Below are 24,240 nucleotides of genomic sequence, written 5' to 3' on the forward strand. Positions count from 1 at the left end.
GTTCTCCACGTCCATCCTCACCTGGAGGCGGGATGGGTGGGCACCTCCTGGGCACGCACGGTGCCGCTCCTTCAACTGTGGGCTGGGCACCTCACTTGCCTCTCCCTTGTCCCAGCCTGCACACCGGACCTGAGATACAGACGGAGCAGAACCCACACGTTCCCTTGGGATGAGGGCCATCGAGAAGGGCAGGTAGGACTCTAGATGAGCTCAGGTGAACTCATCACCTGTCCCGTGTCAGGGGAAAGTGAACAAGAAATGGCCCAGGGCTGGCTCTCAGCTCTTTACCCTCTCCAGGGCGCTGGGAGGCAGGGGCATCTCCACTGTGCAGACCAGGAAGGGAGGCCCGAAGGCGAGGTCCCTTCCCAAGGTCCCGGCGAGAAGCGTGGCCAGCCCTGTCCACCCAGCGCCCACCCGCGGGTCCTGCCGCTTCTCTGTTATGGACAAAAGAGAGTTCCTCCATCCCATGACCCACGACACAGGGTGAGACAGTCTCCGGGCGGAAGGCTGAGTGAGGAGAACGCTGCCTACATTCCAGGCGGTGGTCTCTGCCCTTCCCAAAGCCTTTGGTGCGGACGGCCTCCTCGACACCCGAGCCAGGACAGCAGTCTCCGAACTGGTCTGCCCATCTGTGTGTCTGTCTGTCTCCCCTCTCCCCACCCTGCACCAACCTCCCTTGCAGGCAGAGGCTCCACAGATGGCCCCAGCCCAGCTCTCCTCTGACAAAGCAAAGTGTCCCCTTTAAACTCAGCGTCTTGTTCGCCTGGTAGAGAAAAACCCCTCCAGGTTCCCAGAGCCCCTCTCAGCTGCTGCTGCTGCTCAGTTATTTGTTAGTGGTGACAGGAGGGGAAATGAGAAGGGACCGAGCGTCGGGCAGCCCACCCCCACGGCCGCCCTGAGCCCGTCCCAAGCCCCTTCCCTCTTGGCCACTCCCAGGTCTGGCCGGGCCAGGGAAGGCTCTGGCTCTGGGTTCTGAGCAAACGAACTCTGGAGCAGAAAGAAGCCGCAGGGCTCGTACCTGTAATTTCCCTTTTTGCTGAGCTGCTCTTTAAAGTGGCCCAGGGTCAAGCTCTGAGCCTTCAGCATCCTCCTGTACGGGATTTCTTCTCCACAGAAAAAGTAGGTGACGACCAGCTCGCTGGCCTGGAGGGCATGGACCCCTGCTGGTTTCTTTGGCTCTTTGTGACTGAAAATAAGATGATGGAACACAAGTTCGGCACGTGAAGGCAGCAGACACACACACACACACGCTCCAAACGCTGCCTTCAGAGGTAAAGCGAGGCTGTGGCTGTGAGCTCAAAAGCGACCTGGGTGTGAGGCCCCCATATCGGAGCCAGTCACTCTGCTGGAGACACAGTCCAACCCCAGGTCACCTGCACGAGGCACACGAGAAGGGACAATTTCCTGGGCTGTACCAACTGCTCCTGTTTCTCTACCACTGAATGGGGGGACGGAGTAGTCTCTTTCAGGCTGGCACGAATGGGGTTCTTGCCATGGAGACGAGGGAGGAGAAGCTCTGACAGCCACAGGGATGCTCCCCCTGACCAGGCTGTGCTGTAGAGACCAACTCAGGGCACCTCCAGAGAGGGCAAGGAGGGCAGAGACGCGGGACACTACGGCCCACTGGGTTACGGGTAAGCTCCAGTCATCCCAACTTCCCCATTCATTCTGGGTTTTTGTAGAGTGGCTTAAAAAAATAAAGCTGCAGGCCCAAACAGCTGGGAGGCTAAGGTCAACCAATTAAAACAAAAGGGTCCAGGGTGGTGGCTTATTCAGGACTTCAAACATTTGCTCATTGCTCAAGATAAACTAAGAAAAATATTTTAAAATTACTTAGACCATTTTAGATCTCTGCAGCAGATACCTTCTTAAATGCACCATCCTGTAATTAAACGAGAAGCCAGGCTTCTCTGTCCACTTTGCAAAAGTATAAATTTACGAAATGAATCATGGACGATTAGGGGGGACGCAGTTTTCCCCAAGCAGAGCAAAGATCATCGTCTCTCCATCTCTGCAATGGTGGAGGCACCACCTCCCCACTCAGTGTGACCCAAAGAGGTTTCCAACCTGCTAACTTGCAAGCTGAGTGCGGGCAGCTTTTCCATCCGGGTTTAGGGTCCCTTCCCCCCACCTGCCAATGACTTCATGCCTCAGCTTTTGATGAGTGTGTGCCCAGGAACCCCGAGCCATCCATCACTTCAGGAAGGAACACTTGTGTACAAGTCACGATGTGTTGCTCAGTACAGGCAGGGTTTTCGAGATCCTAATTTATGGCAACATCTGTGTTCACTAACACTAAAATCAAAGTGATTTTATATACTAAAAAAAGTTTTCAAAAATCACAACTGTGGAGAGTGAATACGCTGAAACATAAACCACTGGGTGGATCTGAGCAATGCCAGGCAAAGACACTCACTCTTCTGAAGCCAGGCTTGGGCTGGAGAAGGGTGTGGCTCCTGTCTGACCCGTGGCTGAGGGATTCCTGTCCCTCTGCTGACTGGCCACGCAGCACCTGAGGACACAGCCAGAACAAAGGATTCAGAGGTAAGCCTTCTAGCCCCAGGGCAGATGGGGAGTAGACAGAAAACTACTCTCTGTGGCCTCCCACACAGACCCGACTTCCATCCATGGGGAGACCTAACTAACACCTTGTGTTAACAGTGGCTCTCGGACGCCTGGAAGGCATCTTGGCAACAGCCGCCCTAAGCTTCCTGGGGGCCCAGGACTGGAAACTGCCAGCCCTGGCAAAGGGTAGAAGGCCCCAGGATTCCTCATCAGTCACGGCTTCTTATACACTCATCTAACCAGCCTTAAATGATCCAGACGTTTATAAGGAATCACTGAAGTCGTCTCCTTTTAAGCATGACTTAAACATGTCCTGGTTAGTTCTACAATGAACGACACCAAAGGGAACACGTTCTAGAGGTTGGAAAGGTGAATCTTATGTGGCCAGAAGCGATTCTTCCTCCTTGAGGAAGGATCCAGATGCAGCAGAAAAAGACCCTTCCCTTAGCCTCAGGCCAGGTGTCCACTTCCATATCTGACCCCTGCCTTGCACCCTTGATGCCTCTTCCACTCACCGTTGCTTTGGGGGTTTCGACACCTCAGCCAGCCTGCGGCAGGCCTCCTCCAACTGTGCCAGGGTGTTGGGTGGGGTCAGGGGAGGCATCGCAGGGTCCTGGGTAAACGGGTGGGCACGGCCCCCCCACAAGTGGTGCCGTCCTGCTCGCTCCGCCGGGGACCCACGGGTCGATTCCAAGGGGTAGGCCTTTTTTGTGCTTTGGGCACTGAACATGGAATAAGGAGAGAGAAAGCAGAAGGAAAGGAATTGGGTTAGAAAAACTGGAAAATGTGACTTCAAGAGAAATTTCTCTATTCTGCCTTCAGAAAGAAGAAAAAAATAACTACCATAACACGAACAGGAGGCACTGCCAAAAACATGGCATTTTTGTGGTCTGCTCAGTCCAACCTTTAATATTAAGATGGCAGAAGCAGAGAGTCCCGTCACATTAGTTTCTGGCCGACTGCAAAAATAGCCATCCCTACAATGCCTCATGGTGACTGCCCCAACCCTGGTGCCCAGTGGCGGCTGCGGTGTTTACCTATGGGGCTTGGCCTTGCTCTGTCGCTCAGTCTCCAGCATCCACTGCCAGACGTCCTGCGACCTGTCTCCTTCCTCCCCGGGCAGCTGCAGGGACCCAGCTCCTTCCCTGGCGGGCAGTGCCAGGCCCGGCTCCGAGCCTCTGCCGGTGCGCTTGGGCAGGGTACTGCCTCTGCTGCCGCTGTGGGGACCCAAGACCACACCCGCCCAGGGCACGTTACATCTCTGAGTCTCCCCCAGTCGGACCGACAGACAGGCAGGGAGTGAGGTGACATGCACCTGCTCCCCCTGCCCCATCACACACCCTGGGCCTCCCTCCCGGGAGTGGAATGCCTGTGACCTCTGACCCCACCCCCCAGCTGGTCTGCAGAGAAGACCCCGCCGGACAGTCGGGTCTGCCCACACTTACCCGAACTGGTCCGCGGGCCCCGGCTCCGGAGCCCGGGGGTGGCTTTTACATCGCGAGTAGCAGTAGTACTCGGGGCCCCCGGGGCAGAAGCAGCGCACCCTCTGCGCGGCCTCTGCCTCGAGCTCCTCCTGGGTCTTGGGGACAGCGTGGTGGTGGATGTAGTGGTGGTGGACGTGCTTCGTCGTCTGCTTGGTCACGAAGCCCTTGGCGCCCAGGAGGGGGCAGCCGGCCAGGGAGGCGGCGGCGGGGGGCAGCCTGCCCCCCGGCGGCAGGAGGGGGTGCTGCTGCTGCTGGTGGTGGTGGTGGTGGCGGGCCGGGGAGCAGGAGCGGCCAGAAGGCCAACTGGGGACTGGCAGGGGTCTTGAGGACCCTGGACAGGTGGTCGTCTGGGGACTGCGTCCTCCTACCCTGCTGCGGAGGGAGGGAGAGGGTGCTGGGCGGGCTCGCCGCTTGGCCGAGCCCAGGCGAGCTCTGCCCCCCTTCTCTTCATCCTGGCGGTGGAGGCGGCAGAGGGGGCGCGGGGTGAGCGGGCGGGACCCCGGGGCGGGGCGCGGGCGGGGCGGGGCGGGGCGGGGCCGGGCGCTACCTCGCGGATCTGCTGCAGCCGCGCCTCCAGGCTGTGGCGACTCTCCAGCTCCAGCTGCAGCTTCTCCAGCCTGGAGATCAGCTCGGCGGCGAAGGCGGCGGGGTCCACGGGGGTCATCTCCTTGGGCAGGCGGTGGGTTCTCTACAGGAAAGGGACAGGGCATGTTTGGCCGGCCGGGGCGCGCGGCGGCGGTGGCGGCCACGCCGGAGCTTCCCGGCCCCGCGACGTGCTCGGTGGCTCCGGGTTCGGGCAGAGCGCGCCGGGCTGCGGCGAGCTTTATGCGCCGGCGCCGCGGCCTCATGGAGCGCCATGGTCCCCACCAGCGTTTGCCTTGGGCAGGAGCAGTTGGTCGCACTCCGAGAGGCCCCGCTTGTTCTCTCTGTAGTACAACCAGCCCATCAGTAGCTACTCTGAAGTAGAAAATCTTCAAAGACTGTTGTCAATCAAAAAAAAAAAAAAGAAAAGAAAAAAAAAAAAAGGCAGCCTCTGAGGTGGGGGAGGAGAGAGAGACCCACTCAAGGAATAAAGTAGAGAGTCTAAACAGAAAGGGAGCTGGAAATTAAAAAAAAAAAAATAAGATTGGAAGGGAGGTGGGCAGGGGGAGGAAAAGGGAGGGAAAAAAAGGGAGTCGCAGGGCCGGATCAGAAGAAGCGGTAATTTATTTCCTGGCCGCACACTGCGCACCTTTGAGGCGGTGTTGTCTCAACACTGTCCTAGATCTGCCTGCTTTTCTCCACCCCGCCTCTCTGTCTCTTTGTACAGAAAATGAAGAAAGCTGCTGCGGGCTAGTAGCAGAACACTGCTGAGTTTGGCTGCCTGAAGCTGATCTATCAAGGGAAAAGGGAACATCTCCAAATCAAGTGCGGAATATAAAAAGGCACCGAGATTGCCTGCCAAAAGCAGCAGAGAGAGAACCCCCACTGCCCGGCTCTGTCCTTCTTCAGTCGGCTCGCCCACCCCTCCCTCCTCCGCGGTTCTGCCTCCTTCTTCATTTTGCTCTGGCTTTGCCTTTTCCGTGGGGTGCGGTGGGGGCAGCAAAAGCCGACCCGCACAGGCCAGGGTTTCCCCCAACAGGTGAGTGGGGCTCGCCAAGGCAACCACTTAGCTGCAGAGGGGACAGAAAGCCCCCTCTGTAGGCCATGGCCCCTCTCACACACACTGGCTCCACGCAGCCCCCCATCAAAGGGCTGCCTCGTGGAGAAAGTCGATTTGCACACCCCAGGATGGAATTATCTAATTTATAAGCTTGGGTGATAGAACTTTTCTGTATTAACACACTTAGACCCTTGCCCTATCGAAAAAAGTTTGTATCGTCGATAATGTTGTATTTGTGGCGGGGGTGGTACTGTTATTGAGGTACTTCCCCAGGAAAGTAATCTTAATAGGCTAACTTTAGGACAAGGTTAAGTCTGCCCAAGACTGTGCAAGGAGCTGTCAGAGAAGATGCCCCACCAATAATCTGCACTAAGGCAACACGGGATTAGCAATTCAGAGTGTTAATTTTCTAAATGCAACATAACCCATGGACCTCAGAAGCTTGCAGAAAGGATTGACAAACAGAGATGCTGCTCTAAGCTGGGCATTCTCTTCCCCTCCCTAAGCAGCAGCCTTGGTCTTGCCAGAAGCTCAGCTCCTAAAATGTACACGGGAGGCTCTCTTAAAGACAGGGGACCACGTGCTGGCTGTCCTCCAGGACACAGAAACAGAAGGGGCGGCCCCAGAAATGTCCACGTCACACTGGCCTCTCATCTCAACTACAGGAAGAAGCTGCTCATGAGATCCCCATTTCTATACACATTCATTTAGCACGTGCTAGGTGCAGATTCAACAGCGGTACTAAGCCAAGGTCTGGGGTTGGAAACAGACAAGCTAGAACGGCTGCCCTCCAGAGCTTCAGAAGCCAGCAAGAGAAGTGGCCGAGTAAACGGGTAAAAGGATGGCTGAAAAGACCAAGCTGCACAGTCAACACAAGGAGAATGTCCCAGGGATGTGATTTTCCTCCCTCGGGAGGCAGAGACACCTCTAGCCCCCTCGTTCACTCAGTCAATCGACAGGTGTTTATTAAGCACCTAGTATGTGCCAGGCACGGTTCCAGCGTCTGTGGATACAGATGTTAACGGAATGGACAAAGCTCGGGGGGCTTCCGTTCTAGTGGGAACCCAATGAGCCACGTGGATTATCACCTATCATATCCTGGTTTCGGGAAGGAACTGGTTGCTTTCTCACGAGAATCTTCTTTTGTGAATTGAGAAAACATAAAGGTCCAGGCAGGTCAGCGCGAGCTCTACTAAGCGTCACACCCCAGTGACTCACCAGCACCTCTCGCTTGGTCTTTCCTTCCACCCCCTTCCCCCAGATGACCCCAGCGCTGCTCCCCCTACCTTTCCTACTTTTCCCCTCCTGCTTCCATCCCCCACCTTCAGGACTCAGCGTGGCAGAAAGCAGCCGCTTTCCCCTACAGGCTATACTCACCGGGAAATGAGGTAGAGACACTTGGCCATTGGCCTTCACGCTGCGATGCATTTCTCTCTGGAGCTGTTTCTTACTCCCCACACGGTAAGGAGGGATTCCATCTCTAAGGAAAAGGAAAAGACAGAACCCACGGACTCATGAGGATGCTTTCAGCACTCGGGACACTACGAGACATGCAGAGACCCCACCAACGGACAGGGCCACACGCCTCCATGGGCATGCGCCACCTGTCCCAGGGGCCACGGCTGAATCTCCTGCCCATTGATCGTGTCTGGAGATGGCTCCCTCTTGGACTCGGGACCACAGACTTGGAAAGAGTTTGGTAAGCTCATCTCTCAGGCTGTTCTCTCAGAACTGGGTCATGCTCCAGCCAGCCCAGAGTGAAAGCTCCCCTCTTTTATAGGTGCCCCAAGCAGGAGATTCTAAGACCCCTTTGGTCTGCCTAACAGTCCGTTACCATGGCAACACACTACCCCAAATCAGGAAACCAGGTGTGCCTTACGGAGCATACCAGGGCAAAATAGGAATAGGGACCAGAGCCACAGCAGGCTAAGCGGGCATCAGCGAGGGTATGCGTAGTTCTCCAAAGGTCAACCTCCCGTCATTTCCAAATTTCTCCCTTTTATAAATCACCACAGGCCTATCTTTGGTTTTCTTCCTTCCGTCGGCTCCAAACCCTACCACTCCTAACCAATGAAGTGTCAAATGGACCAATGTGGGGCATCAATAGAAAGCCCCTACTATGTGGCATTCGACTATTTGAATACCTACTCTGAGCCAACCTTGTTCTAGGCTACTGGGCAAGAGAGCAGTGAAGAAAGTGGGTAAAAATGCAGAGGACTGCCCTTTTGAAGCTTAGATTCTAACGGAGGTGGCCCAGACAATAAGCCAAAAGAAAAAAAGAAAAATCCACATCTCCTCAGGAGGTGGTAAGTACCCTGATGAAGTCCGCTGCAGGAAATGAGAGCAAGGACCACTGGGGTGGGGGTGGGGTGTGGGGCGGGAGTGGCAAGTTCAAAGTCTTCTCCCACCGCTTAGTACTCACTGGCTTTAGGGCACGCCAGGGGCGGGAAGGGGGACAGTGTCCTCGCAAAGACCTGAAGGCCGTATGGGCCCCATGGCCTTCATCGTTATATTAAAAAAAGAAGAAGCAAGTGGAGGAGGTAAGAAAAGCCTGCATGCTACAGGCCAATCAGTCTTCCTTCGAAACATGACCCGGAGTTGCTATGATGTTTTTAAAAAAGAATTTTGCTCTTGAAGGCAGTGGAGTGGTCAAGGTGGAACAATCTTCCCACCGGAGGCCACTTATTTACAAAAGCCTCGGGGTTCAAACAGTTCCATACTGAATCATACTCGGAGGCTGTAAATATGGAAATGAGGTGTTGGACTGTTTCCCTTTCTTCTCATCATAGAGTGAAATGAAGAAAAACATCTCTGGCTCAGCAGCAGTGGGTGAAAAACAGCAGGGCCTAAAAATACCCAGGGGCGGCCGGACGCTGACCTCTGGCTCCTTATCTGCGAGGCCCTAGAATTCCAAGTGGCTGCCTTTTCCGGAAGTCTGCTGACCTGGGCCAGAGAACGGGGCCGCTGTGCGGATGGTGCAGACCACGGCAGATCGACAGATCAATGACCTCTTAGCCAAGCACATAAAGGATAATCGATCATGCTGAGGGCACAGGCGAAAAGAGAGAACAGCATCTAAAGCGAGGACGTACACCTGCGAGTCCTGTCCCAGAGGACGGCTGAGAGGGGCAGAGCCAGCAGGCACTGTGGCGGCGTTAGCCAGCTGACCAGAGCCGGTAGAGTCGCCCAGAGAGCCTCTACTCGCTAAGGCCTGGGACTTGACCGGGCCCTTGAGGGCCAAGTAGGATAAAGGTTCTCGGTCCAGAAACTTACTGAATCGCCTGTGGCTTATTTACCAAAACTCAATGTTTTCACCTTGGGATCGCTTATAAGACATGGCAGAAAACTGGGCTCTCACAAGCATACGTGGCTTGATCAGTAACCGGATTCCACGCCAGGTGACCGATTCCAACGCGAGGCTGCCGGCCGCCACGTACCGACTTCCTGTTGTGGGTCAGACACACCTGACGCATAATCCAGCTTCGCTCTCACCAAAGCCCTAATTCCCCGCCTTTGACAGATGACCAGCGTCACAGTCAGCAGTGAGTGGTTTAGATCCCGGATCCGAATTCGATCCTTAACTCAACAACCTACAATCCCAGCCTCAAGAGGAGAAGCCAAGCCTCCTGTCTGAACGTGGGGGCGCCATTCCCTAAGGCCCAGGGAGTCCCCAAACACTCTGAAAAGGGAAATGAGAGATCTGGATAACATTCTGGAAAGTCCTCCCCCACCACTTCGTCCTCACTGGCTACGGGGCATGCCAGCTGGGTCCCCACAGTGACCATCCCTTCCCCGTCTCCCACCGAAAATGGGTCCCACAGATGGGGCCTCATGCTGGGCTAATCAAATTCTGCTACCCAGGGCTGCAAGACAATGTCACATCCTTCTCCTGACCAGCATCTCTTCTGTGGACTTAAGAGTGGATGGCACTGTTCCAGGCCTCTTCTGGACGATCTTGGGGGGCAGGAGTCAAAACACCCTATGGACCTCACTGGGACATACACAGGACTTCGAGTCCTAAGGGAGGCCCCCGTCCATCTCCTCCAAGACTCTGTCCTCGAGTGTCCTCCAGGAGCCTTCCCACTTTTCTCCTTTCCTCCCAGACTGAAATCGGTGCTATGGCTTTTTTTTTTTTTTTTTTTAACCTTTTTTTTCTTTTTCCATAAAATGTAGAAAGGAAAGAGGTAGGTATGGAAGGTGGGCAGGGGAAGCAGGTCACAGGCCAATTAAAGTTTAGAGGAATAAATGACTTTTAAGCACCCCCTCCCATCGACCGACACACCCCATTACACCCAGGGCAGCTGAAGGACCCACTGCAGGAAAAGGGAGGCTGCAACTTGTAGAGGCTCAAAGAGGCTTTAGCAGGCGCCTTCGAGGAAATGTGGCTTTAATTCTCCCCCGGCCAAGCGTCTTCTTCCAAAACAGCCCCTCATCCCAGAAGGGGGCCTCTCTTCCCTCTCTCCAGGCTCTGAAAGTCCATGCTCCGCTTCCCGGCTGCTCAGGACTGTGGGCTGGAGAGAACCCGACTCTCGGTCCCGTGCTGTCTCCTTTCATTATAAACATTGTAGCTAACGAGCCCGCTGCCGGGCCCAGCTGTTTCTGGGGCGCACTGGGTTTGAAGTGTGGACTCCACTTAGCTGCCATTTAAGCCGAGCCAATTAGCTTAGCCTTTCGACTCGGCAGTGCCCGGCCCAACCTGAGTGTCGTCCTCCGGAGGCTTTGAAACGGCGGACGCGTGCGCTCAGGCGCCCGCTCGCATCTCCGTCTGGCGGCCCCTCAGAAGGCCGCCTCCCATCACCGCCAGCATCAAAAGCCCCGTTTGTAAGATAAGGGACTATCTGAAGCTCACACGGACAGACGCTTTCCCTGGTGTCCAACATAAACCCGTAAAGAAGATACAAGGAAATAAAAATAAGTAAATAAAACCACCTGCGCCCGCTCCCCCCACCGGCGTGAAATGTCTCGCCCTAGTTCTGTGACCGCCCCCCACCCTAGAGCAGATGTAGCCTATGAGTCAAGGGGGTCCGGATCCTAAGGGCGGCTCTTGCACAAAATGAAAAGATGGTGACCCGGTTCCATGCCGTGTGGGCGTGGCTTTCACAGTTCCTGGCCGCCTCTAGAAGGGACATTGCACCTGGGCAGCAAAGAATCTGCTGGTTCTGAGGTTTGTGGACCCCCAGCTTCATCCTCCTAGACCCCGTGCCCAGGAGCGGCCCCACAACACTTCTGTCCCCAACGCTCCGAAGACTGAGACTTAGGACGTCGTTAGCAGTCTGGCAGCTAAGTTTCAAAAGAGAAGAAAAAAAATTTTTGAAAAAGCCATTCCTTCTGAGAAGGCAGGCTTCAGAGGAGCAGGCTCGTAAAACAGCCTTCTCGGAGGCCTAAATCCCAGCCATCTTTAACGGGGCTTTTTACTTAGTGGGAAAACAGAAGTCAGCAGTGGGCTTTGGGGGAAGGCGATGATTCCTTTAAAGCCCCTGCCCACCGGCACACCTCCAGGCCTGGGTGTCCCATCTCCTTGGAAAAACCACGCGCGCGGGGCTGGCCCTGCCCAGCTTCCACCCAGGCCTCTCGCTAAGGCCCGGGGACTTAATTGGTGCTGTTGCAAATGAGACAATCGCTTCCCCGGGCTTGTATCTAATGAACTCCAACCTTCTGGAGTCTATTGAAGGCCGTCTGTGACCCCCTCTCCCCCCTACCCGGCCGTGTCCCCTCCCCGGCTCCCAGCAGGGCAGCCGGCCCCACTCCCCAGCCCCTGGCAGCCCCCCTGGCAGCCCCCGAGCTGGCCATTGTGACCAGGAGAAACAGCCAGGACCTTTTCATGCTTTACGGGGTGCTCCTATTCACTCGGCCCAGGAAATTTCAAAGGGGCCTGTTACCCTCTTATCCCTCTAAGCTTTCCCGGATGAACAATGGGCTGAAAGCGATTCAGTTCGGCTTTTCATCCCCCACACACTCTCTGCCTCGCTCAGTGCTCTCATCTGCGCCTGGCCCACAATTGGCAGAGCTCTGAAGAGGGGTCTAATCCCAGCCTTGGGATCCCGGGTGACCCGCCTGACACTGGGCAGATCACACACACCCAGGGCCAGCCGGCCAGAAAGTACCACGCACGACCTGGCTTTCAGGGTACACCAAGTCTGCTGGACAGGAGAGCAGGGCGGGCCCTGGGGACCCCCAGTCCCTGGCAGTTGAACCCACAGGAAGCTCTAACCTGAACACACATCCCATCCAATTAGCTCTTACTCTAAAGACCTCCTTGTCCCCACCACAGGAAGCATGAAGCCAAGAGCCCTGGACAAACTACTCCCGAGAGGGTGATCCTGCACCCATGAGAAATGCCTTTCCAGTTGGTATAAACATGCTCAGGTGGGTCCAGCTGCCACGGTGACATCTGACGACCTGCCCACTAGGTTGGGAGAAAGCTCAGCACCTCCCAACGCTGACGTCAGGAAGACGAGATCCAATACAATGAGCCCCCAGTCTCCAGGTACCTCCTCTTGGTGTTGGCATCCTGATTTATTCATCACCAAGCCAAAGCAGCTTCGCCCGGGAGGAACCTGAGCTTCTGCCATTTGGGACCCAAGGGAATGTGCTGTGTCCCAAAGAGAAAGCTGTTAAGTGAGGGACTTGCCCTTCTGGTTCTGTATCAGAGGGGGCCCTACTAGCCCACACTCGAACCCCTGCTACCCAGAACGGACTGACTCGCACAGGTAACTTCTCTGACCCCTGAAAGTGGTTTTCCTGCGCAAGTCCACAGTGCTTCAGCCAAAGCAGGGAAGGCTGAGAGCTTTAATGCCACCTCTGTGAAGTTGAGGAAGTTTGTCTTTTGGGAAGGGGATGAAAAAAGAGGGACGAAGGAGGAGGGTACCGGGAAGAAGATAAAACATGTTCCCTCCTCCCCCTCCCCCACCCAACCCATTAAAAAGGCAGCAGTGTGAGTGATCACTAATAAATAAAAAAGAAACTCAAAGTGGCTCAAAGGTCTCATTATGAACTGGTTCTACTAACGTAACTCGTGCTGGGAATGTCTGTGCTTCTGGGGGTGCGGGGTGTCAGGTAAAGATCAGGGGTCTGTGTCTGGCCTGGATCCTGGTTCCATCTCTCACGTGAGAAGCCTTCAAGTACGAGCCTTACTCCCTCAACTGTAAGTCACAAGGGACCGCCGACCTTTCCGATTGAGTCTTGGGAGGCTCCGACACCTAAGAGGACCACACCCAAGTTATCTCATCATGAACCCAGAATAACACCTCGATGATGAGGACCAAAATGCAGGCTGGGGCCCAGGAAGCAAGCCAAAATTAGCCTCTAAGAAAACTAAACAAAGTCTTCTAGACTTATGTAAACTACTCTGACTTAGGAGATTCTCTCAGTGCCCTCCCTTCAAATCCGACTTACCATTACTTTACACGTAATGCCAAGATGCCCATGCAATCCACGAAATCATAAGAACTGAAGGAATAATGCTACTAGTAGCAAGCACATAGATAATGACAAAAATACATATATAACAGCAAACAGAAAGATGACAAAAAAGAAAAACCATTTTTGAAATGGGGGTGCCAATGTGTGGGGGGCAGACAGCCTCATGTAACCTCATATTCCATGAGGTAATACTACAACAGCTCTTGATATTATGAAATTCAGATCTTGACAGTTATTATTCAGATTAGGAAATAAATTATGCCTGTCTAATACTATTCAATAAAGACAGAGCAAAAATTCTATGTTCATCAAAGTATAATTTTTCTTCAAGTTATGTCCATCAAAGTATCGTTTGGTTTTCAAGTATGATGACTTAAAAGAGTTCGGCCTCGTGGGAAGCTTTCTTCTGTGGATCCCCATCTTTTTTTCTCCATGTTGGATGAGAGATGTGCGTCCTTACCTTATTTTGACTCATGCCAAAATGCTATTCTTTTATTAAAGTGCAATGCTTCACTTTAAGGATCTCCCTCCCTTTACTAACGGGAATCTGAGGCAACACAGTAAAAGCCACATGACTTTAATCAATACTAGAGTCCCCAAGCAGCCTCACCCACTCTTCCTTCCAACCGGTTCCATGGCCAAGCGACAAGATGCTGGCCAATAGAAACCAGATCATTTCAAACAAGCTGGAATTATAGATGGTCCGGTAAAAGGATCAAACTCTTAAGTACGTTTGCCAGAACTCACACCGCTCAATGGGCTTGCCCTTCAAAACTGTTCCTTCAGCTTAACATGTGTGTGTCTGTGTGTGGACACCTGTCAGAAATTCCTACTGGAAAGTATCTGGGGCAAAGGCTTCAGAGAACATTTCTAGAGGGTGGCTCTCAACGGGGTATCGGGTGAGAAGCCCTTGTGCAGTTTTATCCAAGTCTGGGCTCCCTGACTGGTCTCCTGAATCAGAATCTCAAAGGATGGCAGGAGATGGGGGTGCCCTGGCCCACACCCCCTATACACACCCTATGAAACTTATACAGAATGTGAACTGTTCTCCATCCAGTGATCACCCCGCATGATCGCGAATGACCCAAAACTCAAAGCATGACCCTGCCATCAATCTGCAAAAGGTGTAAGGTCGGGCACGACTTTGGAGGCAACCCCAACTTAGGACAGAACCACCCCTCTCCCCCGACACAGAGCAGGCATTCCAACACTTACTGAATTGGATGATGTCCATGCAAACACACCCATGAGGGGACATCACACACGGTGGCCCTTTAGAGCTCTCAATTTCTGACACCTCCTTCAATGCCTTTTCCTTCAAAGACAATGAACACCTGAACACGAACCCTTCTGGTGCCATCCTGTCCCCCACCTGCTGGTTCTGCAGATGGGACACCTGGCTTTCAAGAGCAGCCAAGCACTTCCGCCCACGGGCAAGGCAGGCAAAATGACAACCAGAAGATGGGTTGTTAAGCTCAAAGAATTTACAGATATTCATCTGCTACCTTACTTTAGTTTTTTTGTTACGGGACTATTCAACTTTCCTTTCAAGGCTCTAAGCTCAACACTACCCAGCCGACCATGTCACCCTCAACAGGCAGCACCACACCCCTGGCACCTTCCCCTCCACCCCCCATCAAACAGGTGTCCACACACACACACACATGGGATTTGCAAACCAGGTGAGGAAGGCTGGGACTCTGGCCGGCTGGCCCGGTGGGTCGCAGTGCCAGCCACGTACACGATGTGGACACCAGAATACTTACACGCTGCTGTCCGTCATGGACATCGAGTCGTCAGTCAGTGCGTCACTGGATATCTCGCTGTCATTGGCACTGGTGGCTGGTGCAAAGACGTAGCCAGATCCTACATGGTACGGATTGACAGGCTCGCTCCTCTTGAAGGACCTGCAGGAACGGAACGACAGCAGTGCATCGCTGGTTCTCGCCAGGAGCCCGGGTCGCCAGCTGGCCCAGGACAACCGAGTGCACAATCCTACAATCTGCCCAAAGCTGACCTGCTGCCCGGGGCCGGAGGCGCGTCTGGGCAGAAAACAGGGGCCACAAAAGGGGCCTGTGGAGCCACTGCCTCGCCCTGGGGAAGAAGGAGGCTGCGCTCCTCTGCCCCCAAAGGCAGGTCTTCCAGGGACAGAGGACCCCAGAGGCAGTCCAGGGGATCCTGCGAAGTTCTAAGTACACACTTTCATATTTAAGGGGGAGGTACAGGAGGAAAGGCTATGGAATAAAAAAGAGGAGTAAATTGGGGGAGATGGGGTATCTTTCACCCCCCTGCCCCCCATTCCAAGCCTGCACCACAAGAATACAGTCTCAGGGCCCCAAGACATCTTAAGCTCCCACGACAGCCGCTGGCACAGTGCCGGGGTGCAGACAGCCGGGAGTCTGGCGTGGTCTTCTCACCACCACCCTGGGCCCAGTGAGTTGGACGGATGGGACGGAAAAGCTCGAGGTGATGGTCAGGAACTCCATCCCATCCTGAGCCGGCCTCCGTGCGCCTCCCCCACCCAGACCCCCTTCTCCCAGGGCTGCTAAGGCCAGCACAGCTGCTTCGAAGGAAGGTCCAGGCCCCTCCCCCGGTGTCTCCCCACTCCTGTTTCTGTGGCCTCGGCCTCCACATTTCACCCTCTCGATCTCCTCTCGGAACCCGCATTTGTCTTGTGTCACCAGTGAGGGACTTAAGCGCGGGTTTGGGGCGGGAGGAGGAAGGGGCCTGTAAAGCCTGAAGTTGCCTATTTACAAAGACCCGGCTCACGCCAAGTGTACACCAACAGCAAAGAAATCGCTTGCAGAAGAGATCGGCTCAGAGAAAAAGAGAACCTACCCTATCAGGCCACTGCAGCCCATCTATAGATGACCTTGGGGTTGGCAGCTGAGAGGAACCCATGCAAGGTCAAAGCACTCAGCGTGTGCTCACTGAGCTTCTGCTCACTGACTACGTGTCCCGCACTGCACCGCACCCTGGGTGTGCCCAGCCCCGGTCTTTGGGGGAGGGGGGGCCGGGGTGCCACGAGGCAGGCAGACAGTGTCATCGCAGGCCCATGAAGAGGGGCACACCTCTGTACACATCATCTCATTTAATCCTCAGCCACCTGAGGGAGGAGCCCAGTGCCCGTCTTTACAGGTGTGCCCTTGGTGGTCCCCAGCACAGCAGCCGGGCCTGGATCACAGAGCCAGAACTGGTGGGCGTGGGACAGACTCGTCTGGCCCCAGCTCACCCTCTCTTCCTGTCTCCTAACACACTGACGCGCCTCCGCATCTGAAAAAGTTCCCGAATGAAGAGGCAGGACGAGTGACCTGGAGGAGGTAGTGCCGGCACAGCCAGCGATGGACAGGACATGTCTGGCTGGAGGGCTTCCTGGGACAGGTGGGAGCACGGTGAACCATGATGGGAAAAGCAGGAATTTGAGGAGAGGCCGTCTGGACCAGGGGAGGAAAATGCGGTTAAAAGTCCTCCTCAGTCTGGGGATGAACTAGTTGGCTTAGGGACGGGCACGGGGAGGAGGGGGCCTGGAGGGTTTTCCTGGCAGCACACGTGAGCCAGAGGCTGTGCCAGCAGGCTGGGCAGGAGGAGGTGGCGGGGACGGGGAGTCGCTGCCACGGGGTGGCATGCCAGATGCAACCGGGGCAGCTGGGGGGCAGAGCTGAAGGTGGCAGAGCCAGTTCCCGTCTTTAAGGGGCTTTCGCTCTTGCATCTGGAGTGACAAAACCAAGCGAGAGAAGTTACGTTCACGGTCATGACATTTTAGAGCCAGGATGAATCTTAGGAACGATCTAAGCCAACCCCCTCAGTTTAGAAGTATTCGTAAAAACCAACGGCCACCCCTGAACGAGCACTTAGTATGGGCGGGGTCTTTGTTTTTATCACTGCTGCACCCTTGGCACACAGAAGGTGCTCAATGAACCCCTGCCACATCATCGTCCTTCATCTTTACAACCACCCAAGGGGGTCACGGAGCCCCAGTGGAGTGGGGGTGGGGCAAAAACCTCGTGGGAGGCCGCCAGGCTGGAGGCTCGACCCCACGAGACCCATGTCCGGACCGCTGGAGGAGCTCGGTGGCAGGGACCTTGATTCTGTTCTACTGAGCAAGACAGGAACATAAAGCCAGATCTTAGAAATGTGACACAGGTGTAGAACTGACTAGAAAGTACAAACGAGGAATGTCGCACTTGAACTTATCAAATACCTTGGGCCGAGTGAACGTGAACTGTCCCTTGGATGCTCTAGTCCTGTTCTCATATCTGTAAAGGGGGAGCAGTCTCACCACCTCCCAGGTCTTTGTATGATGACTACATGAGGATGGTAAGGTCTCCCGTCCCCAGGCCCTCAATCTGGGGTCCCCAGGTACCAGAGCTAGGGAGAGGAGGGAGGGGTGACAGCAAAGAAAAGGCAGTGGGTTTTCTGAAGAACAGAAGGAATGAGGGACGATTCAGTCAAAACAGTCTTCGTTGATAAGGGAACTCAAAAAGGGGAAGACGGTTCTGTCCGGCATTACCACTGAAGGCAGACCGCGAGGACGTGGGCTTCTTAAGCCGGAAAGAGGAAAGCACTTCGTAATGGCCGGTGCAGTGGACGCAGGGGGCAGGTCATGGGGACAGCCCAAAGTCCCCAGCCGTCTGCGGTGTTTGGACGAGGCTGCTGCTTGGAGCAAGATGGACAAGATCATTTCTTTGGGATCTCTTCCTATCTTCAGAAACACCAAAACGAGTAAGTTCTGGAAGCCCTTGATAAAGAATGGCAATCAAGAGGTTGAGCGCTGGTGCTGTCTTAGCTCCCGGGCAGCTGGGTGACCGTGGGTAAGTCATGGAGTCACAGCCTCCGCAGACGGGGGGCGGGCAGCCACCCAAAACACGCGCGGCTCAAGCACGGCCATCTGCACGAAGCTCTCACGCCCTCTGAGAAGGCCCAGTGAGGGCACTGCACTCTGGGGCAATGGCCGTTTAATCCTCCGCACCAACCTCCGCCAACGAAAACAGACGCCTCCTGCAGCCCTCTCTTCCGCGGTAGTGACCGTGCCTTTTAGTTAAGAGTGTCAGGGTGTTTACGTGTTGAATGCCTGCCCCGGGCAATGAGACTGTAAGCTCCGTGAGGGCAGGACCAGATGTGTCCTCGTCACACGTGTGTCCCAGTGCTGAACGGAGTCCGTGGCATGAGGCAGAAGCTCAAAACTTTGCTGAACATCCCTGAAGGACCTGGGACCATCAAATGGCTTGCTGAAAAGTTTTTTGGTTTTTTGGGGTTTTTGTTTTGTTTTTTTTTTTTCAGTCTAAGAGGCACAGTGCAGGATCAAAACAGCCTTAAATAGCTTTCAAACACTCTTTCCACTCCTTCAGTGTTGCTATCTTTGTGGTATTAACACATCAACAATGTCCCGAACCCAAGGGTTATAATTCAGCCTCCGGGGAGAAAATGACTCGAGACATTCCTCCCGCCCCAACAAAAAAAGGCACCTAACTCAGATCCCGTCTGTGCTCACAGCTCTGCACACCAGAACACATGGATCCCAAAATAAACTCCTTTCCCTTCGCTTCCAAAATAGAGGGCTACTGTGTGACCAGTCGTTAAAAATGGAATATGCTGCTCTTAGCTCAGCTGACGGCAGTAGAGTATTTAGATTTTCCTACAACCATAACACGATGAGGCGGAGGAAGGAGGCAGGGAGGCGGGGAGAGACAGAAACGCAATTTTTAAGAACCCCGAACTTTGTCAAAATGACCACATAATTTTTTTTAAAAAAATGGATTAGAGTTGTTTTCTTGTGATTACTTAAAAAAAAAAAAAAAAACAACGGAAAGAAACTCGACCATGCTACAGTAATTGTACCCAGATGCTTTGATTATTTCTTCAGGATTTGTGCTCCCAGTTGCTGGAAGGATTTTAAATTCCTCGGGAGAGTGGAGGCCTATGGTACAGATTATGCACTGGGCATACCAAGTTTGCAGCTTCAATATGCAAAGGACTTTCAGCTGTCAGGTAGCGGAGGCTCCCGCGTCCCTAAGGGGAGTGAAACGTTTTGCTGCTCTTTCCCCTAGCTTATTCTTATCTCTTGATGAGATGCTGTTGGCCCCTGCCCCCTCCCCAGGCACCAGGGCAAGGCTGCCCTAAAAAGAGTACAACAGAAGTGACCTTTGGGACCTCTTTCTGGTCCCCTCTCAAAACAATGCAGCTTAAAAAGTATTTGCTTCTCAGGCTGGGTTGTGTGTAGGCTTTCCCAAAGCCCTCTGACAATTTACTCACAAAGTCACTGCCCAAAAGGCAACACTCGTCTTCAACAAGCATTTTCTCAGGCACGATCAAGGGACATTCAGACAGCATCGGGCAACAGGGCCTTGAGAAAACAGGCAAACTTTTACAAGTGTATCTTAGCAAACTGCCTTCATCAGAGCTTCCATCCCCTAATTGTGGCCTACTGCTTCCAGCATATCTTTCCTATGGCATCATTTTCTTTGATAATTGAAGCCAAGCTTGATTCCAATGGCTTCGCACAAAAACGCGCCTCATCAGCGAGTTCTTTCAGAGAACAGGAGGCACTTGGAGCCAGCAGAGGGCCATCTGGGCCCGGCTTATTTTAAGTGAGGCCAGAGCAGAGGGTCCAATGAGAGGCAGATGAGACCTGCCTTGGGCAGCAACACACGAGGAAGGGCCAGTGCAGAACGGGAAGGGCACAGGGAGTGCTCTGTGCACCCAACGCTGTCTTCTCCTTCCCAAAATAAATGCTGGGCTGAGCTCCTGGGCCCACAGCCCCCTCCACACACACCTCACCACTCTGTGTGTGTGTCTGTGTGCTGGGGTTTTCACACGTGCTTCTACCAACAGGTCACTCTTGCTCTTGGTTATTTATAGAGACCATCAAAAGCCCAGGCCTCCCACTCAACCACTTGCAAACCAGAGTCCTTCCCTCTGAGGATAATTCCTGCTCTTCCGTTCCAACTATTTATATTAAACCTGACACCAAATCAGTAAGGACACAAACAAGTCATTAAAAATGAGGCTCCTCTGAGTGCCCGGGGTAAACACAGGGCTTGGAAGACTAGCCAGTGCTCTGGGCATCCAGCCGCCAAGCCTGCAGCTGCAGATGAAGGGAGACCCCGAGCGCCACCCAGGTTTTCCCCTTCATTCATTTTTCCAACTTCCTAAGCCCGTCCCATACGCCAGGTACCGTGTCTGATGAGTGCATTGGGAGAGGGGCTTAGAGAGTTACGTAGGACCCCTACACGTCCCAAGAACTAGCTGGAAAGAGGCTGAAGTTTGGCAAGGGGAGAAAGCTGACATATGGGAAGAGGGAATACTTTAAAGCTTTACAGTGAATATGGGCTAGAACCCAAAAGTCACTCTTTGAAAGTGGTATCCTAACCTCGTTGCCCTTTTCACATACCTGATCGTTATCGTTACTAAATTATACTAATTACAACGCTTTACATGTGTTCAAAACAATTCCCTTTGCAAAGGGCTTTCATGTTTATTATTTCAATCCTAATAGCAACCTGGCATAAACAGAAGGGATGGTGCCTGCTCATTTTACAGATGGCACGCGGGGTAGTAAGTGGTGGACACGGCTGGGACCCGGGTCTTTGAATAATTTGGGACACCTCCCCATACACCATTGTGCATTTCAATATCTTGCGTGTAAAAATGACATTTGGGTATGGCTTAAAGTCTCTTTGACAACGCCCAGCTAACACATCTGGGGCTTCATGACGCCCAGGTAAAATATTTCGTTTCAATCCAACAGTGGGAGAAAGCACACAAGCATACAGTATGGAAACTCAAGAGGCCCACGGAAAGGAGCCGTCTACGTCTAAACAATGCCCACAGGTCACGCATCAAGAAGGCAAGTGCTGGAAGCGCAAAGCGTCTTTGGCCCCGGCTTCCAGGATCAAAGAGCTTCGCAAAGAGCAACCTCCCCAAACTTTAATCCTGGTACGATCCCAGCTGAGGCCTTTGAAAGGGGGAGGGGCACCCCAGGCTAGGTCTCTACTGCCCACCCACGAAGGGGAGGGGTCACAGCAGGGTCCTGCCTCTGAGTGCTTTCTTACGGATGACATTCAAAACCACACACGGTGCTATTTACAAAGGTGACAGACACTCCAGGTCCTGACACTGGGAGACACAGAAGCCCCACTGTTAGAAGGCCCCAGAAGAAGCAGCCTTACCCCAGGCCTTAAGCAGTCTCAGTGACCACTGCCAAAGTGGACAGCACTGAGGCTGGCAGAGGTTTAACCAAATGTCCACATAATGGAACGGGGAAGTAGCGGCAGGTGCCCAGTGAATGCCCAGCCGCAGAGGCCAGACCCAATATCTTCCTCCAAAACAACGTGAAACCATAAGCTTAAAGATGCTGAAGCAACTCCTTCAGGTGGTCCTACGGAAAAGCCAATCGTTTGCACTTACGTGTAGACCAGATGTCTGAGAGTGGCTCCCAGGGCCATAAGGGCGCCCCCTGGTGGTTGGAGAACTAGTCCTTCCCAATGCGTGAAGAGTGAACTGTCTTGGCTGCCCCTAAATCACTGCTCCTAGGCTCAGACCCCGCTAACCTGCCCCTCCTGCTGCTTCTCTCATGGGACACTGGAGACCCTCCCCTACAGAGAGAGGACAATCTCCACAGAAGCAGCCCGGGTCCCTAACACATGGAAAAATATACAATGGCTAGTTAGATAAGCCATTCAGATAGCAATCAAGAGCCCACCCTCCTTCCCTTACTGCCATAAGCAACAACCTAGAATTAAGAGGCTCTTTCTTTCTTTGAAAATTCAGCAAGGGGAGAGGAGGAAACAGAAAAATTCATTCTCACAGGAGGTCTGAAGTTGCCTGCAAAGGTCAAGATCCTTAAGACTTGGCCATTCTGTAAAGGGCTGTTTGTCTTTGAAGCTTCAAAAAGAGAAAGTACTCCAGGGCCCCTGTCCTCTCCGGCCAGGACCTCTGCTCTGTCAGCAGAGCAACAAAATAATCAACCGAGCTCTGCCCCTCGGGCTGCAAGTATTTAAAACCTAGATTAATATACCAGCAGACTCCAGAGCTAAGGGTCCTTCATTAGGGAAAGTCACAGGGCCCTCCCTAGTAAGGAGGGTTTCTTGCTGGGTAAAAACCTAATTCTACAAAGAGACCCACAAGCTCAGCTGTTAAGCCAATTGCTGGCTCTTATCTTCACATAATAGTTCAAAAGATCTCACTTACCCCCACATCCAATGGGTACACACATTATTTCCTGAGTCTCCACCACAACCCAGCTGCCTCCCTAGCCACATTAATTCCACTCTCTACTGACTAGTGGTGAATGACCCCTTCCAAAACCGGTGCTTAGTGCATTTGGTGACTCAGAGGCATCAAAAGCTGCTGTCCTCTCTCTCTCTCTCTCTCTCTCAACCCTAAGACTGGCCCAGGATACTAAGGAACCCACGTTAATAAATACTGCTTGCCAGTGTTTGAATTTAGCACTGGAAGACGGCAGGCATTTAGCTTTGTGTACATCACTCCCCCCCTCCCCTTAAACAACAAAAAGCAAGATCAAAGGGTTCACGGCCAGAGGTCCTGGCTCTCAACAGACCTTTGTCAGCCTCTGCAGCACATCCACCCAGCCATCCCATCTACCTTACTTAACTCAAAACATATGCAAAGTCCAGTATCATCCACCGCCCACCCCGCCATGCCCTGGCCAGTCTTACCTGTATCCATTTTCAACAGTTTCCGTGGACCTCACATTCGCTGTTGCCCTCAGGGTTTTGCTGGACAGGCCAACCACAGTGGGTGAAAGTTTGCACTTGAAGTCAGCACAAGTCCACTCCTCCTCTTCATTCAAGGTGGGGAGATAGCCACACACGACCTTTAGGCTCCCCAGTCCCCCGTTACTCATGTAAGCTGTGTTTTCTCCCCCACTTCTCACATATTCGAGGTATATATCAGAAGTCAAAAACATCTGGTAGGCATTTTCCTCCATCACCGACTGGATCTCGGTCTGCGCCTGGTCAAACATGATGGAATCAATCTGTTGCTTCTTGATGCCATCTCGTATGTAGGTCTTGGTGGCAGGTTTCAGCTGCTTGGAGACAATGCTGTTGTTCTCGATGTACCTTTTGTAGATTGCTTTGGCTACTCGCAAAGTTTTGGTATCCTTCAGGTTCATCTGCCTGAATCCATTGCAGGCAAACCAGAAGTCTAAGGTATCCACGCATTTCTCCCTCTCCAGGAAAGTCCGGAAGAGATAAGCACCATCTTGATCGCCCAACAAGGAGTGCAACGACTTGGTCCATCTGGTCAGGGGGGAATCCGGAGATGCCCGCCCCTCAGGCTCTCCCAACCCATCCTCGTTCCGCCTGGCGTTGGAGGAGACAGGCATGGGTTTGGTGACCTGGCCCTTTCCCACCCCAGGCTGGCATGGTGGAGTCTCCCCTTCTTCACCAGGGACTGGGGGTCGGGGGGCATCCTCGCGGAAGCTGCTGCTGGGGTCTGGCAGGCGAGTCACCAACACCGCACTACTCATGGTGAGCGAGTTCTCCGCACTGAGTTCGGGGAATTTTTTTTTCTTCTTCCAGGTCCTCTCGGCAATCAGCGTGGTCTCTTTCTCTCTCAAGTCAGCAGGGGCTCATCTGAGCCTCCTTTCTGGAAAGAAAAGGAAGGGGGGAGGTAGGGAGAGAGAAGGGTATTGATCTAATCAAAACCAGATCTACCCAACATCAAAGCAAAAAAGTAAACAGGCTTTTCAACTCCTCAAATTCAAATCAAGCAACCCAGCTATCTGCGAGGTGCTCATCTAAAGTATCAGACGCTGCTTTTTCAAAGGCGAAATCTGAGCTCCGCACTCTTGGGGGGCGGGGTGGGGAGTGTTGATGGGGAAGGGGCGGGGAAGGGGAGATGGGGGCTGAGAGGGTGGGAGGTGGGGGCGGAGGGGCACGCGAGGTGTGAGACAACCTTCCGAAAGCCCACTCGGCGCGGTGCACGCAGGGCAGCGGGGCCCTCGCCTCCCCGCTGTCCTCCTCCCCTCCCCGCGACAGCATCAACTCCAAAGACGCGCACTCGGAGCCGCAGGGCTGTGTGCAGGTGAAACCAATTTCGGTAAATTTCCCCACTCCGCTCTGCGCACAGATAACTCGAGCTCCAAACGTGCCCTTCCCCGGC

General features: G+C 53.7%; 1 protein-coding gene across 1 annotated transcript in view; it reads right to left on the reverse strand.

The window, feature by feature from the left end:
* Positions 1 to 24,240, reverse strand: part of AXIN2 (axin 2) — a 29,303-nt gene that overhangs the window by 4,032 nt on the left and 1,031 nt on the right. Inside the window, 12 exon segments of the mRNA XM_039859236.1 lie at positions 1,019 to 1,186; positions 2,417 to 2,512; positions 3,081 to 3,287; positions 3,603 to 3,782; positions 4,011 to 4,346; positions 4,348 to 4,398; positions 4,400 to 4,489; positions 4,491 to 4,501; positions 4,597 to 4,737; positions 7,069 to 7,171; positions 14,880 to 15,020; positions 22,791 to 23,724. Coding sequence (XP_039715170.1) covers positions 1,019 to 1,186; positions 2,417 to 2,512; positions 3,081 to 3,287; positions 3,603 to 3,782; positions 4,011 to 4,346; positions 4,348 to 4,398; positions 4,400 to 4,489; positions 4,491 to 4,501; positions 4,597 to 4,737; positions 7,069 to 7,171; positions 14,880 to 15,020; positions 22,791 to 23,605 — 2,339 coding nt within the window. The 5' untranslated portion in view covers positions 23,606 to 23,724.

The sequence above is a fragment of the Pteropus medius genome, unplaced genomic scaffold, assembly GCF_902729225.1.
Source record: "Pteropus medius unplaced genomic scaffold, Ma_sr-lr_union100, whole genome shotgun sequence".
NCBI lineage: Eukaryota > Metazoa > Chordata > Mammalia > Chiroptera > Pteropodidae > Pteropus > Pteropus medius.